We start from the raw sequence: 15,879 nt of genomic DNA, 5'->3' as shown, positions 1-15,879 counted from the left end.
GGAGGGATGCTGAGTATATTGGGAAAAAGATGCTAAGAATGAAGCTACCAGGTAAAAGGAAAAGAGGAAGGCCTAAGATAAGGTTTATGGATGTGGTAAGAGAGGACATGCAGATGGATGGTGTGACAGAGTAAGATGCATAAGACAGGAAGAAATGGAAACAGGTGATCTGTTGTGGCAACCCCTAACGAGAACAGCCGAAAGAAGATGATGTACAGTATCTCAATAACCACTCAAGTTACATACATACAGTCAACAGCATTGTGTTCATCTAGCAGTGACCGTTCATATAAGGCTAAGCCATGCTGTCTGTGTCACTTAGTTATTGAGATAGTTAACAAAACATGAAAATGATAGCAATATAAATAAAGGGTGCGAGAATATTTAATGTCTCTGGCTATATTAGGCTGAGGCCAAGAGACCTAGCTTTAAAGGGTCTCTTTGGGGAGTCCTACACTTGGGAAAGCCTAAACAAAGTGTAAGTCACATGTTAAGTACTCAGAAGACTAGTCAGAACTCTTGTTTTCCATATTACATAGTTTAAAACAGAAAACAATTTCCTTTGTAGAGTAGCTAATAGAAGGGAAGAGACTGTGATATATCTTTTTTGACACTTCAGAAATACAGAAATAAAATAATGGAAGTAACATGCATATTTATTACGGAGTTATCTGTAAACACAGAAGATAAAAGAAAAGGTGTTTGTTAGGCTGTTTTGGACAAGGATGTGATTCATATCTGGGGGACTTCAGCTTACTTCTCTGTAAAAACCTATCAGACCCCATTGATAGCTGTGCCAGTAATAAAAAAAAACCTCATTTGACAGGGTATGAACCCCATAGGTCTTTACCTAAGTTTGGTGAGGGACACAAATACATATCAGTTGTTGCAGATCATGCCATCAGGTACCCCAAAAATATCCCTCTGAAATTTACCAAAGGTAAGATTGCTAGAAAGTTAGCTTATTGTGGATCTGAGTCAGTTATCCAAGGAACTACTGACAACTGATGGTAAAATGTTCATGCCCCTGGGAATACCAGTCTTATACTATGTGCTACCGATCAGGCAATTAAGGGCACCCCTCTATCAATCCATCACAGACTGCAGATACCAGAACAAATCTTTATAGTAAATCATACCCTTTACATTCCCCAGGGAATGACAGCCATATGCCATGTGCTACAAGTCAGGAGAATAAGAACATCCATCTGCCAGTCCATCATAGACTACCTACCTTTTTGAGTGGTTCAATGAAACAGTAAATAAGATGTTACACAAAGTTACAGACCAAATATGAAAAATCTGGTACCATCTATTACCCTACACCCTGTCTGGTATAATTGAGGTACCTCAGTCTTGCAGGGGTATCCCTCTTAAACTTAAAGAAAACATACCCAGCAAAGGAAATATTAGATATGATGATAGAAACCCATAAAACTGGATGAAGAAAGGACCCCCTCAAAGATGTATAATGGAACATGTAATGCACTGCAGGAGAGCTTACAAGATGTACTATTCTTATTAAATGGTTACAGAGAGCCTACCAAATAGACTACCCTTATTAAATGGTTTCAAAGAGCCAAGCTCACACCTGCAAGATCAGTAAGAGTTATACCACCCATAGAAAACAAGTTCACAACCACTTGGCAAGGGCCCTGGGAAGTACTGATGAGTGTAAGATATTTAATTATAAGGTGTCCCAACCTAAAGCTTAGAATCAGTAAACAACTTACAATGTGAAGCGCTTAATAAAACAAAAAAGAGGCAAAACCCCCCAGAAAGAAACTGTTTTTAGTATGTTTCTCTCGTTATAATCAAAAATGTTCATAAACACAAGACCCCCTCCCTTATTAGGTTTGGAAATCCGCACTCCACTTTTTCTTAAATTTTCTAACATTTCCCATTCAGCAAGTTGAACATTAATACAATTCTTCTTTCTGCCCTTTTTATTAATGTCCAAATTCCTTAAATCAATTTCACATATACACTCAAAAAGATCCAATATTGGATTCAGGGCTGGATTAAAAATACTTGGAACCCTAAATTCAGAACTTTCACAATTATTCCCATTAAATAACAGATTCAAGTTCAATTTATAAATGTACAGCTTCAGGTCAATCAAAGTCCTGCTCAGATCAAAATTTTTACTTGGCACAAAAGTCAAACCATTAGACAAAAAGTCTGCTAGGGTACTGTTTACTGCATAGCTTGAATAATTAAAGATGTTAATGTCACCATCTGAATTAGTCTCAATATTCAGGGACCAATCATTTTCCCTCCCATTTGGAACCCTATATTCAACAGAAAATTCAGTTACTGCAGTATTAAAAACAAGTACCTCTTCTGTTGTTACAGACGAGGGTTCCTCTCCTGTTGTTGTTTCTCCCAAAGTTGTTGTTCCTCCCAAAGTTCTGTTGGCCGCGATTCTGGCCCCTGCAAAAATTTTGATTACTTTGGTTGTTTGGGGATTATAATCCCCCTGAGGACTTAAATTTCTATTTCTAATTCTTTCACTTCGTTGCAGGTCATTGGGAGCCCCTCCTGTAGCTCCCCTCCATCGTCATTACACTGCTGATTCATATATTCATCCAAACCTTCTTCCACGCTATTGGGAGGTGGGATTCTGACGTCGTCATGTAGTCCTAAATTTGATTGAGCTTCCCCTTGGATACTAGAATCATTTCATTGCTGGTATGGGTGTGGTTTAGGATACGCCACTCCCTTTTGATAGTCATTCTGATCCCCGGCAAGTTTTTTTAAACCTTTATAGCCCGTAATTTCAGCATTTGACCATCAATGCTTGAAAAAATGCAATTATAATCAAATTTAAACCTTTCAAAATCTAAATCGTGGCTGTTGATAGAGATGCCTTGATGGCAGTGGATCTTTGCTTGTTGTGAGGTGGAAACAGCAGTCAGTCACACCAAGGCCCCAGCAGATAGGCCACAGCAGTCTCACATCATCTATAGAAACCTCCTACAACCACACCTTCACAGTACAAGAGCATGATGTAAGACGTGCTCAAAGCAGTAAGTCCAAGAAAGGCTGCTGGTCTTCATGGAGTGACAGGATGTGTGCTGAAAGAATATGAGGACCAGCTCTGTGGGGGTCTTCACAAAGATCTTCAACCTGTCCCTGCCTAAATCTACTATTCCATCTTGTCTGAAGTCAACTACGATTATTCCACTGCCAGAGAAATTTGTCATCAGTAGTCTCAATGACTACAGTCAAGTGGCACTAACTCCATTCATCACAAAGTGCTTTGAACAACTGATTTGGTGACACATTAAGGACAATTTCCCAGTTATCTTGGATACACACCAGTATGCTTACAGAGCAAACAGGTCTACAGAAGATGCCATCTCCACTGCCTTACACACTGCACTTTGTCATCTTGAGCAGCAGGGGAGCTTTGTGAGGATGGTCTTTGTAGACTTTAGTTCAAATTTTAACGCAGTTATCCCAGATAGACTGGTCACTAAACTCACTGGCCTAGGACTTTTAGAACCTACCTGCCATTAGATTAAAGACTTTTTGACTAACTATCCTCAGATGGTTAGACTAAGCCCCTACCTCTCCTCCACTCTCAGGCTAAGCACTGGTGCCCCACAAGGCTGTGTGCTGAGCCCCCTTCTGTATACTCTTTACACCAATGACTTTGTCCCCTCTCATTATACTAATACCATCATTAAGTTTGTGGATGACACCACTGTGGTTCGACTTATTTCAGGAGGAGATGAGACAGCATACAGAAATGAAGTTCAAAGACTGGCTGCATGGTGTACAGAGAACAACCTTGCCCTGAATGCTGCCAAAACAAAATAACTCATAATAAATTTCTATTGAAACAACACAGATGTCAACCCAATGTATGTCAATGGAAACTCTGTGGAAAGACTTCCTGCCTTCAAGTTTCTAGGTGTACATGTAGCAGAAGATCTCTCTTGGTCTATAAACACCACAGAGGCAGTCAAGAAGTCACAGCAGTGACTCCATTTCCTGAGGATCCTGAGGAAAAGCAACCTACAGGACAAGCTGCTAGTGTCCTTTTACTATTGTTTTATTGAAAGTGTGCTGACATACTGCATTTCCATGTGGTATGCCAACAGCTTGGTGGCAGACGGGAAGGCCCTTCAAAGGATCATTAACTCTGCCCAGAAAATCATTGGTTGCTCACTGACCTCTTTGGAGGAACTCTTCAGCTCTCGCTGACTCAGCAGGGTAGCCAACATCTTGGAAGACCATTTTCACTCTGGACGTAACCTGTTTGAGCTGCTGCCTTCTGCTAGATGGTTCAGGTCCATTCCATCTCAGACAAACAGACTTAAGAACAGTCTCTACCCCAGGGCCATACATGAACTGAACAATGCTAAATACTCACACTGAGTACAGATAATATTCATTTGCACTATATGGTATATGTTTACATTCCTGTGCACCTTATTTTATTCCTTTCATGTGCAATATACTCGAGTGCAATAACTTAGTTGTTTACTGCATTGCATTGCATTATATTGTATTGTTTGATATTGCATTGTATTGTATTCTCTTTTTTATTCATGTTCATTATATGTGAATGCACCTTAGGAGGATTGCTACAAATTTCTTTGTACTTGTCCAATGACAATAAAGGAATCTTATCTTATTTTACTTATCCAGTTTCATTTACATGTCATAATACAGACATTTGTTTGCATCATCTGCAGCACAATTCTACTCTCTGCACTATGATATAACATGGGACTATTAATCATTATTGGTTTGAGCTTGGCTGTCTCACATTGAGGTGGAAGCTGTACACTATGCAGCTTGTCTGTGAATCCCAGCCACAAACATCTGTTACAAAATTACGCATGTTGCAAGTCTGCTTTTTACTTGTTTCTTATTGCGAACATACAGTCACACAGTAACTGGACACTGTCTCTGAAGGGACTATAATGCTTTGTGAGCTACTATGGTGGCAATACCGGTTGAATTCTTTGTTCTGCCTTTCTGGAAGCCTCTAGCTATGCTACACTCTGCTTTTATAATAATCCTGTGCTCCCTATCACATATTGAAATAACCCCACATTGTTTAGATGAACCCAGATTTGTTTCTGTCATGCACAAACGTTTTATATTGCAGACATGGCAAAATACTGCAGTCTGGTTAAACAGAGATATGACATTATTATTGTGCTTAGGTTAACAAACATGGGATCATACTAAACTAACCATCCTAAATGGCTATTTTAAGCCTAGTGACTATCCTGGGGCCAAAATCATACCTTATACGTTGTGTCTATGAGGTGAGGACCTTAACTATAATTGTCAAGCCCCCCACAGACACACTTAACTAGTTTAAAATAAATTTCTTGAATGCAGAGTTTCTACTATTTATGGCGCTTGTTCTGTTATTTTGTTCTCCATAACTGGCTGCATTTGTCATTAAACTGATGTTAATGAATCAAGGTTAAATAACAGTAGATATAAGAGATAGATGGAGATCGCTCTTGTCTCTCATTGCTTTATTGTGCACCTGCTGCTCTGGGTTAAGGCTGAGAAAGATTCCTGAAACTTTTCATCATATCAATTAATTAATTAATAGGTGCATAAATTAAAAATGTCCTATCGTATCCTAATTGGGAACGATGTCTAATTTGGAGTATTACAGGCTGGATGAGTTCATGCAGGATTTCCTGCCATCGTTCAAGTTCCGAGAGGATGAAGGTGTGACTCGATTCTGATCGGATATATTGCAACTTGTCAACTGTTGAGTCTCATAGAAAAATCCCAGGGAAGGCTGGCTTCATTGTCTGCTCTTTTCCCCATGACTGTGTATCCACCATATATATATATATATATATATATATATATACACATATCGGTAAACGGATATGTTGGTGGAACCCCCCACAAAGCCGCCGACATGAAGTGTGCAAAGGAGGCTTACAAGTAACATTTTTTGTTTTGCTGCATTCAAATGAAGCTATGAGCTGCTGTACTCATCCCATTTTAGCTTTTTCCTGACATAACTTGAAGATTCATAGTACACTTATTACCATAGATATTGACAATTGGAATGCTTTTATAGTAATGCTGCCTATTGAGTTTCTGAAAATGGTCTTACAAGTTTCCTCCTTTTGACTTTTTCTTCCCCTTGACATTTTGTCAGTTTTCAATGAATTTACTACAATATCTAAAGACACATTTCAGGTTGGGGTTGGATTACATTTTTGGAATGTGTCTTGGGGTCACATTTTTTGTTTTATGTAGTTTACATTCACCTCACAAAATTTAGGAAGACAAGATCACTAACTAAATCTTGCCATTGACTTTAAAGAGAAGATATTCTGAGATGTTTATTTATTTATTTGTTTGTTTGCTTTTTATTCATTCATTTAGTTATTTATTAATTTGCTTATCAGATAAACAACTGGTCTGAGATCACTTTTCAACCAAAGCCCGAGCCAATGACAAACACGTCATGAAATACATACTTTTAGATAATTCTTCCACTTCTTCTCTACTCTTTATTCTTCCCACTTCTGACCATTTGTTATAACTCCCTTCATTCCTTCAAGCCCCCCATCAAGTCCTCCTTCACTCATTCTTCACCACCCCTCCCCCTTCCTGCTGCTCTCCTATTTGATGCATAATGGGAGTCAGACTCATGGCAGACTAGACAGCTTCTCTGCTCCCTGGTTGGACAAGCTGCCATCAGTTATTTACACCCACCCTTCCTAGTCATCTCTTTCAGTGCCCAGGTTGATAAATGAACCCAGATTGTCTGAGTCATAGTCAGGACTTTATTCCTGGACAGCATGGAATCAGTGATGATAGCTGCACTTTACTAACCATTATGTTACTATTATATGCATGGATTCTCTGAACAGTGCACTACTCAACTACACAGAAGGACAGTTCTGAAGGTCCAAGCATGTATATTGTACATATGTGTGCGTGTGTGTGTGTGTGTGTGTGTGTGTGTGTGTGTGTGTGTGTGTGTGTGTGTGTGTGTGTGTGTGTGTGTGTGTATATATATATATATATATATATATATATATATATATATATATATGTATTTCCTAACTGCATGTTATGCATTCTGTATCTATGTATTGTATAACATCAAGTTCTATGTAATTCAAACATAAAAAAACCAGGCAGAGAAGGTGGGCATGCATGACAAATGCCAGCTTATCCCTCCTGGGGGAAGAAAAAGACCAGTACACTGCAATTTTGACCAAACAAGAGAGTAAGTGTTAAAATATGCTGGACTGTCATTGTGCAGCACTGGGGCAGGAGGAGTTGGAATGGGCTCCCTTTAGAAATGTTGGCACTCCAAATGCCAAAATGTAGGAAAAAAGTATGCAACTACAGGAGAAGAGAGAATCTCAAACATCACTCTTCCATTTTAAACTTCTTTTTGTAGGTGGGCACGCCCCCTGCACCACCTGATGTGGAGGGAAAGCCCCTCCACACCCCAAACATATCTATGCTAACTCCAAGATTACCATACTGTGGAGAAAAGGGAATATCCTGAGAAATGGCCATCTTGGACTTAGTATGTGCAAGTCCATTTTTCTGCTGTTCAATCTCTGTGCTTTTGCAATCACTCTGGCTGGTCCCAACATTTCAAATGCTTGCATTTGGGGCATGTGTGTATTACGATACACAAATCTGGTTCTCCTGGTAGTAACTGTTGCAATCATCATAGCCACCAGAGGAAGTGGTCACACAGGGAGTGTGTGCAGGGCCGGCTATATGCAGTATGATGGACTAATCTGAGATCTTAACTATCATCTCTTAGGAACAAATGGTCCATTGAACTCATATTTAGGCTAGGGAACAGATGGTGCATGTGGCTGTCATTGTGGCTGGAAAACATTTGGATCTCATCTCTTGCCCTTAGGGAGCAGGGAAGGAGAAGCTGAGGATGTTATGGAAGCTAAAAATAAAGTTTGGAGAAGGCATTTTCACTGGTGCTTAGTATAAAAACTGGTCTGTGTAAAGCAATGGTATCTTGTTGTTGTGCTAGAAGCAGATAAGGAATTGAAAACATTGATAATTTATTGGCTAGTAAATAACAGAGTTTGTTATATATTGACCTTTGTATAGTAATATGGAAAAGGAAAGTGCACTTTTTGGCTATGGGAGGAGTATTTATGGAAATATATAGCTGAAAGTGAGGAGATCAGGAGTCAGAAATTTATAAAATTGGTATTGTGAGTTACATAGGGCAGTTACATACATGCTTTTATAAATACATTAAACGTTTCATTAATAAAGTTGTTCATCAGCTCCAAATGTCTTACAAGCTTGCAAATCAGATTACTCCTGAATTTTAGAAATATCCTGCAAAAATGCAGTAACATGAAAATGAGAATATTCATGGGACTGGTGAAGACCATCCCTGGGAAAACAATGTGGTCCATTGACCATATCCTGTCATGCTGACAAATATTGTACCACTTTGGAATGTCACCAAAACCTAATACAATTTTTAAAGTCAATCATCTTTTTTTCAAATTGTGACATCATCTTTAGAGACGGTAGAATGCTGCTCAGTGTTAGGCACACACCAGATATATAATCCAAGAACTCTATCATGTCTTTCTTCATATAGTCCATGGAGGCATGTCTCTGGTCATTTACACCCGCACAGACTATGACAGGGTCATACTCGTACTTGTGACCAAGTGACCTGAATGTATGCAGGATTTGATCGATCCTAGGACCTGATAGTCAGCTGGCCATGACTTTCTCCTTATTTAGCCTGGTGAGTAGGACATCTGTGTGCCTCACAATGGAGTCTCCTATAATGAAAATATTAAGTTGTGTGGAGGTATCACCAACCCGAGAAAATGAACTTATAAACCAAAAGGAGATCCACAAGTCTGCAGCAGGAATGAAGCTTTTAATATAAAACTTTAAAACAACACCACACAATAATCGCTTTCATCTTTGTAAGTTCAACACTTCTTCAGATACATAAAATATTCAACACAAGTTATTTAAATCCCCCTCCAATTACTGTGTCAGTTCATCCCCAACCAATCATATACAAGATTGTGCTCACACCTTCCTCAATGTCTACCTCTATGTATTACCATAGTTACCATAAATTGGTAGTTTTAATGGGAATTGTAAAACACACACCTTTCATTCACTTGTTTCTTAACATCCCACAGTCATTTTGATCTAATCCACATATGTACCTTTCTAAAGATTTTATTCTGTAAATGGAAACATGCTCATTCAGTCTGGGGTAGCTTGTCACGTATAGCCGTAATTGCCAATTAAGTTCTTTCTTTTCCAGCCAAATCACCCAAAGTCCACCTCTTTCATTTCTTTTAACTTGTTCCAAGATGCTAAATTTAAACCAGTGCTTATTATTCACTCCTATATGTTTATATAATGCGTTGTTTATATTGTTTTTCTTAATGTCATAGCAATGTTCATAAATACGTCTTTTAAAGACTGTTCTGTCTTCCCAACATAAAATTCTACACATGCTTGACATAGGGTGATGTATACTACCCCCCTTGAAGAACAGACATATCTGTCATTTCTCTGTATTTTCTGTCCATTAATATTAATACTGTTACCTAACAAGATGTATTTACAATAATTACATCGCCCACAACAATGCATTCTACTATAATTTGTGTACTTTTCGTTCTTGATTGGTCTCTTTACTATGTTTTTTAAGGTCAAGCCTTTCCTATAAATGATCCAGGGACGCTCAGTTAACTTTGCCTGAATACTAGGTTCTTCCATCTAAAATACCCATTTTTTTACCCGTATGGTTTGAATCCTTTCACTTTCTAGGTTGAAAGTTTTCACTCCCCCACATTTAAATATTTCTAAATCTTTTTTAGGGGAATTAAATCCCACATGCTCACTTCCCTCTATTTTACCAAGCAGTGGTTGATAAAACCCTATATTCCTTTTCTCTATCACTTCCTTTTCAATACCATCAATCAAGTTGTTGGGGGGTACCCTCTATTCAAAAACATCTTCTTTAATGTGTTACATTCATCAGGCTGCTCTAACATATTGACCTTTTGCTACTTAAATTTAGCCCAGCTGTTGTAACAACTCATTTGAATATGTGGGTTTCCTAAAAACGGACGCTACCTATTTATGTTCCTTCTTATCCTTTTGTAACAACACATCAGCATAGGAAATCTTTTCTTTTTCAATTTGAACTGTGAATCTTAAAAAAAGTAATAGATTCATTTATATATTCCTGGAACCTACTTAATTCAAGCTCATTCCCTCTCCATAAAATAAAAATATTGCCCAGATATCGTTTGTGTGGAGGTATGCCTTATGTGCTTAGAAGTATAGATACCATGAGATCTGGCAGTATGTGTCTTGCTGGGTGTTGTTTTTTTTGCATATTCTAGAGGTTGCTGAGGACACTTTTTTGAGTGCAGTTTCTAGGAAGTCTTTCTGTTTTAGAGAGTTTAAATTTAAAAGCCTCAGCATATGTGGGTCTATGTGTCTGGTCTGTACTATGTGAGCTGCGTTTAGTGTGTGTGTGTTACTGACAACCTGTTTGGTTTTATAAGTGCTTGTATGTGAGACCCTTGCCTCCAGGGACATAATATAACTATATCCTTCACATACTGCATACATTTGTTGAAGAATTAAATGGTTGTCAGTATACATGAGGTAATTGCTGCATTGCCTCAGGATGCTCAAATCCACCAGACTAGTCAAAGAGATATCAGGGAAGCACATGTCCACTATCTGCTACACAGCCTGAATGCTGTGACTTTGCAGCATGTTGCAGTGCAGGCCGTGATTAATGTAAATGACAGTGCTGCTTTGTCCTTCTTTAACTAACATTAAAGCAATGTACGAACTAATTTCAGAACATTTTAAAAGTCCTTCAAGAGAGACAGATTATTTGAGAAAACAGAAGCACAGAAATTTTTATAACTTGCATATTATTAATCTAAAGACTAGGTTTATAAGCTAGGTCATTTCAGAAATTAGACTATCAGAAAAGAGAATTTCTCCAAAGACAGAAATGTGTAACTATGTAACTCCCCACAAACAAACTGAATAAGTTAAACCCCCTGAAGAGTGCACCTACTAAAACTATAGGTAAAATCACCAAAAGCATTCCTTTTTGCTGGAAGAGGGGTCCTCTCTGTACCTCCCATTTGGGAGAGCACAACCTTACACTACCTTTTACTTGTATACACAAATCCTACTGTCACACAATATTGGTGTAAAAAGAGAAATCACCCAGTAAGGAGTGAAACTTAACTCACACAACTGATAGCTCATACCACAACCACAAAAAATGTAAAACAATTCCCAAAATGAGTAACATTCTGTCACCTGGTTATTTTTTGTGATGTAAATATTCCAAAATGTGTGCTAATTATGAAGTAAATGCTACAATACTACTGGCAGTTGGCAAAGAGGATTAAGGCTATTTTTGTAGTTCATATGGTACAAGGTTTGAATCCCTCAGCTTTAATTTGCTTACTGTGAGCCCTTGGGGCAAGTCACTTAAGCAAGCAGTGCATTGGGACAATTGGGAATTTGAGCTAGGCTCCATAATGGTCTCTTGGACTACATGCCTAGTAACTACCTATGAATTATTCCACATGGCTCTGTCCTTAGGCATTCAATAATAAAATAATTCAGAGTAAGAGAAGAAATATGTCAATATCTCTGTCCCATATAAAGTAGTTTGTTTAATAATAATTGCTAGTGCAAAGACTCTGCTAGGCATTCATTTAAGCAATTCATAAAGTGGGCATGGCATAATGACTTCAGAAGGCAGTTTCATAGTGGCCGTGGCATAATGACTTCAGAAGGCAGTTTCATAGTGGCCATGGCATAATGACTTTAGAAGGCAGTTTCATAGTGGCCGTGGCATAATGACTGCAAAAGGCAGTTTCATAGTGGCTGTGGCTTAATGAATTCAGAAGGCAGTTTCATAGTGGCCGTGGCATAATGACTTCAGAAGGCAGTTTCATAGTGACCGTGGCATAATGACTTCAGAAGGCAGTTTCATAGTGGTCGTGGCATAATGACTTCAGAAGGCAGTTTCATAGTGGTCGTGGCATAATGTCTTCAGAAGGCAGTTTCATAGTGGTTGTGGCATAATGACTTCAGAAGGCAGTTTCATAGTGGGCATGGCATAATGACTTCAGAAGGCAGTTTCATAGTGGCCGTGGCATAATGACTGCAAAAGGCAGTTTCATACTATGTGGATGTAGTGGAACCACTGGTACCATTTCCATTGTTGTTTGCTAAAATTTTGGTGTGAACCAATAGGAAGTTTTCAGTTATACTGTTTGGAACATTAGTTATAAGATAATAGAACCGTGTCTGAGGTAAAGGATCCTTCTGCAGTTTTTGGGCCCTCTCTTTGTGTCTCAAATGAAGCATTTCATTGGAAATGAATTCAGAAAGTCCTTTTATTCTTCAAAAGTGTAGACTCCACTAAATATAAATACATTTTTTTCAGAAATAATTACCAAGATTAAAGATTACAGACTTTGCACACCACTCAGACCATCACTATCATCAGAAAAGTGTCATGAAAGGATAATTGTCATGCTGAAATCTTGCTGGGATGAACATCCAGAGAGAAGGCCAAGCTTTGCAACTATTAAACGGGGATTAAGAGAAGCAAGTCCAGAAGGGTGAGTACCTCTGAAACATATCTAACTTAAAAATCATAAAACATTGTTTGCCTAAGTTCATACCCACATTTGCTAAATGTATTGCCATACCTGAGTGCCTATGTATAACTTCTCTTAAATTTCACATTGCTGATGACTTCTTGCAAGAAAACAAAGTCCTTTTATGTTCACAGGTTCATAGGTCAGTACTAGGCTAGCTGCCCTTGCAGTCCTTTTTAAGCCTAGCCAGTTTACCTTTTTGTGCTTGAAACAACCCAACCCATTTGGTTACAGATTGGTCTTGCCCATCCCATGGTTGATAATTATATATTACCCCTAGTGAGAATAACTGGGATCATACCATAGACAATTTGAAGGGACGCATGCATGGAATAAAGCATTTAGGTGCTGCCTCTGTGCATTTGTAGTGCAGGGGGCAGTGCTGGGGTAAATTTTCTGTTTCCCCAAACATAGATCTATGTTGCACTTGAAAATGGGCAGACATGAACTTTGTTTTATGTAAATAGTGATATATAACTGTTCTGCCAAACCAGTCTGTTGAAGTTGCAGAAAAGGTTTGTATTTCTGATGACATCTGACTTGCTGATGTGCAGTGAATTCATCAGTATTAGGTCAGAGGATGCCTTGTATCCCAGACACAGGTCACCTCTCAGCAGTCTGTAGAATACGGAGTATAGTGACAGGGCTTTGAGTCGGTCCATGCAGGACATGTTGTTTAGGCCTTGTATCCTTTTAGCAGGGTATCTCTGTGGGAATTCCATTTGTTGCATGTGTCTGGACAGATACATGCCAAAGGGGGCATTATGTTTAATAACTGGCCTAATGAGGGGTGAGTAAAGAGATACAATGACATCCCTAGATCTAGACATAATCCTTTTCTTTATAAGCTGTGCAGTATAGAAGGACTTCCTTACAGGAATGGACATATGCTGGTCAAAAGTTAGGTCACTGTCCACATACGTTCCCAAATGCTTTGTTTTTATGTGGAGCTTTTCTCCCCGGGCCTCTACTGAAAATGGACATATATCCAGTTAGACTAGCCTGGTCAACAAATGTAAAATAAAATAAAGAAATATTAGAAATGCTAACGATACTAGTGCCTTGGCAAAACATGTACAGCAGACAGGACTACAACATAAATTTAAGTTTTTTTTATTTTAGAATTAGTAGACATTGGTGTTGGGGGGGATCAAGATTAAGAATGAAGCATGTAAACAAAAATGGATACTTTACTTTAAAGCAAATAAAACCCCTGGCATTAATTATACTGTCTCCCTAAAGCCTTTTTTATATGCACGGTCAGTTAAGCATTAATCATTGTATGTTGTGTTTTTAGAGTGATGACTCTTTAAATGTTAACTGGATTTGTGAAATGGAGTGTTTTGATAGGCTGCCTCTGATTTAAAATTGTGTGTTGATGTAATGTTGTTTGACTGGTGAAGCGATTTTTAATTGTAACAGCCCTTACTGTTTTATGTTAAATACATTTTTACCTCTGTCTGCTGGGACTTTGCATTGTTTTTATTTACTTCAACTTTGCATGACTGAAAGAGTTTAAACTACTAAAACTGTCTCCAATGGCCATGTGGGAGTGGCCAAATGAAATTTTAGAAAAAAGCACTATAAAAGGAACAGAATTTTTTATTCAAAATGTATGTTTTTATAGTTATAGTGTGCAAAGTATAAAAATGTATTTTCTCTATGGCGGAATAGATATAGCTGGACATGAGATGAAGATATTTAGGGAATTTATACTTAATGCTGGACAGCTACCTGGATTAAACCATTTTGTCAGTATGAAAGGTTTACTGAAATGAAGAACTATTTACTAGAATCAGTTTTTAAAGCATGTATGTGTGCAAAATTTTTAAAATGTTTTGCATACTTAGTTAAAATTATCATTTTCAATTGGTAAATTAAGTCAAATAATGGTGTCAGAGCGTCTTCTGTGTGGCGACATGCGTGAATGGGCGTTCCTTCACTGAAGGTTGTGCGTTAGGCCTGGCAAGCCAGTACGTAAAAATCTACTGACAATCATTAGCGGACCGGAGTTCCGCTGTGGCGACCCCTAACCGGGAAAAGCCGAAAGACACAAACAAACAAACAAATAGTGTCTGATTATTATGTAAAAGTTACACCTGGTCATAGTTTATTCTAATGATCTTTCACAAGTAAGGATGAAAATGCTAAATATCGTTTGAAAAGTGCCACTCTTCATATCCTTTGTGGCTTTGTTTCGACTGAAAAATTTGGCAAACACAATTCAATGAGTCCTTTTGGGAATTATAGGGGACCTGATTAACAATCCTTTATAAAATAAATTGTTAAGGTGACTACAATATTGTAACAAGAACAATCACTTTTATTACTCTATCCTTTTGATTCTATGAAATAAAATTGTAAATCCATAATAAAATTTATTATTATTATTATTTTCATTATTATTATTATTATTATTATTATTATTATTATTATGTTTATTTCATATTTATTTTTCTTCCATAGTCATGTCAGTATTTTGGACAATATGGTCAACAAACTGGAAAAGTATGCAAATCACCTGGAGGAGGTAGTAGAAGAAAGAACTACTCAACTTATAGCTGAAAAGAGACGGGTTGACAGACTTCTATCAAGCATGCTTCCTGGGTAATGTTCTTAAATGTGTTTATCTTACAGCTTTCAAATCTGTTTTTTTATTATTTTACTATGGAAGACTTCAACCTGCCGTTTACAACATTTATTAATAGAATTTGCAATTACAAATGAAATGTTTTTTGCATTTGTGTTTTATTTACTGGGTTGTTCAATTGGATTGTGATCCATTTTCATGGAGGTCTGGGTGAAAAAAGCTCCCAAAGGTAATACAAAGAATACATTAAGAATCATAAAGCACTGAGACATAATTAGTTTAATATATAACTATGAGTCTTGTGATGCTCTGCAACAAAATGTGATTTGTTGGATGAACACCTGCAAAATTGCTGTGTCTTAGAGAATTAATTTTCAGTGAAACTGATAAGTTCTTAAACAGAAGAAGCAAAGGTTGCAAAATTGATGTTTTGCCCCATTTCTGTTAATGAAACTGAGTCCCTTCTTCCATGAACTGTGTCCAGAAAATTCCTACGAGTGTCTGTGAGTGGTGCATGCTCACTAACAAAGACTAATATTATGTTTTCTGAGACTGTGGCTTACCGTTAGGAAATGGATACCTCAATGGGAA

At 37.8% G+C, this 15,879-nt stretch overlaps 1 protein-coding gene across 1 annotated transcript in view; it reads left to right on the top strand.

Moving 5' to 3' along the window:
- LOC122788632 (guanylate cyclase 2G-like) overlaps positions 1–15,879 on the top strand; it is a 699,012-nt gene that overhangs the window by 574,691 nt on the left and 108,442 nt on the right. Inside the window, 2 exon segments of the mRNA XM_044055531.1 lie at positions 12,482–12,659; positions 15,165–15,305. Coding sequence (XP_043911466.1) covers positions 12,482–12,659; positions 15,165–15,305 — 319 coding nt within the window.

The sequence above is a fragment of the Protopterus annectens genome, chromosome 14.part0 (genome assembly GCF_019279795.1).
Source record: "Protopterus annectens isolate FY-2018-M chromosome 14.part0, PAN1.0, whole genome shotgun sequence".
Classification (NCBI taxonomy): Eukaryota; Metazoa; Chordata; order Ceratodontiformes; family Protopteridae; genus Protopterus; species Protopterus annectens.
This window is presented reverse-complemented; position numbering and strand designations above follow the sequence as displayed.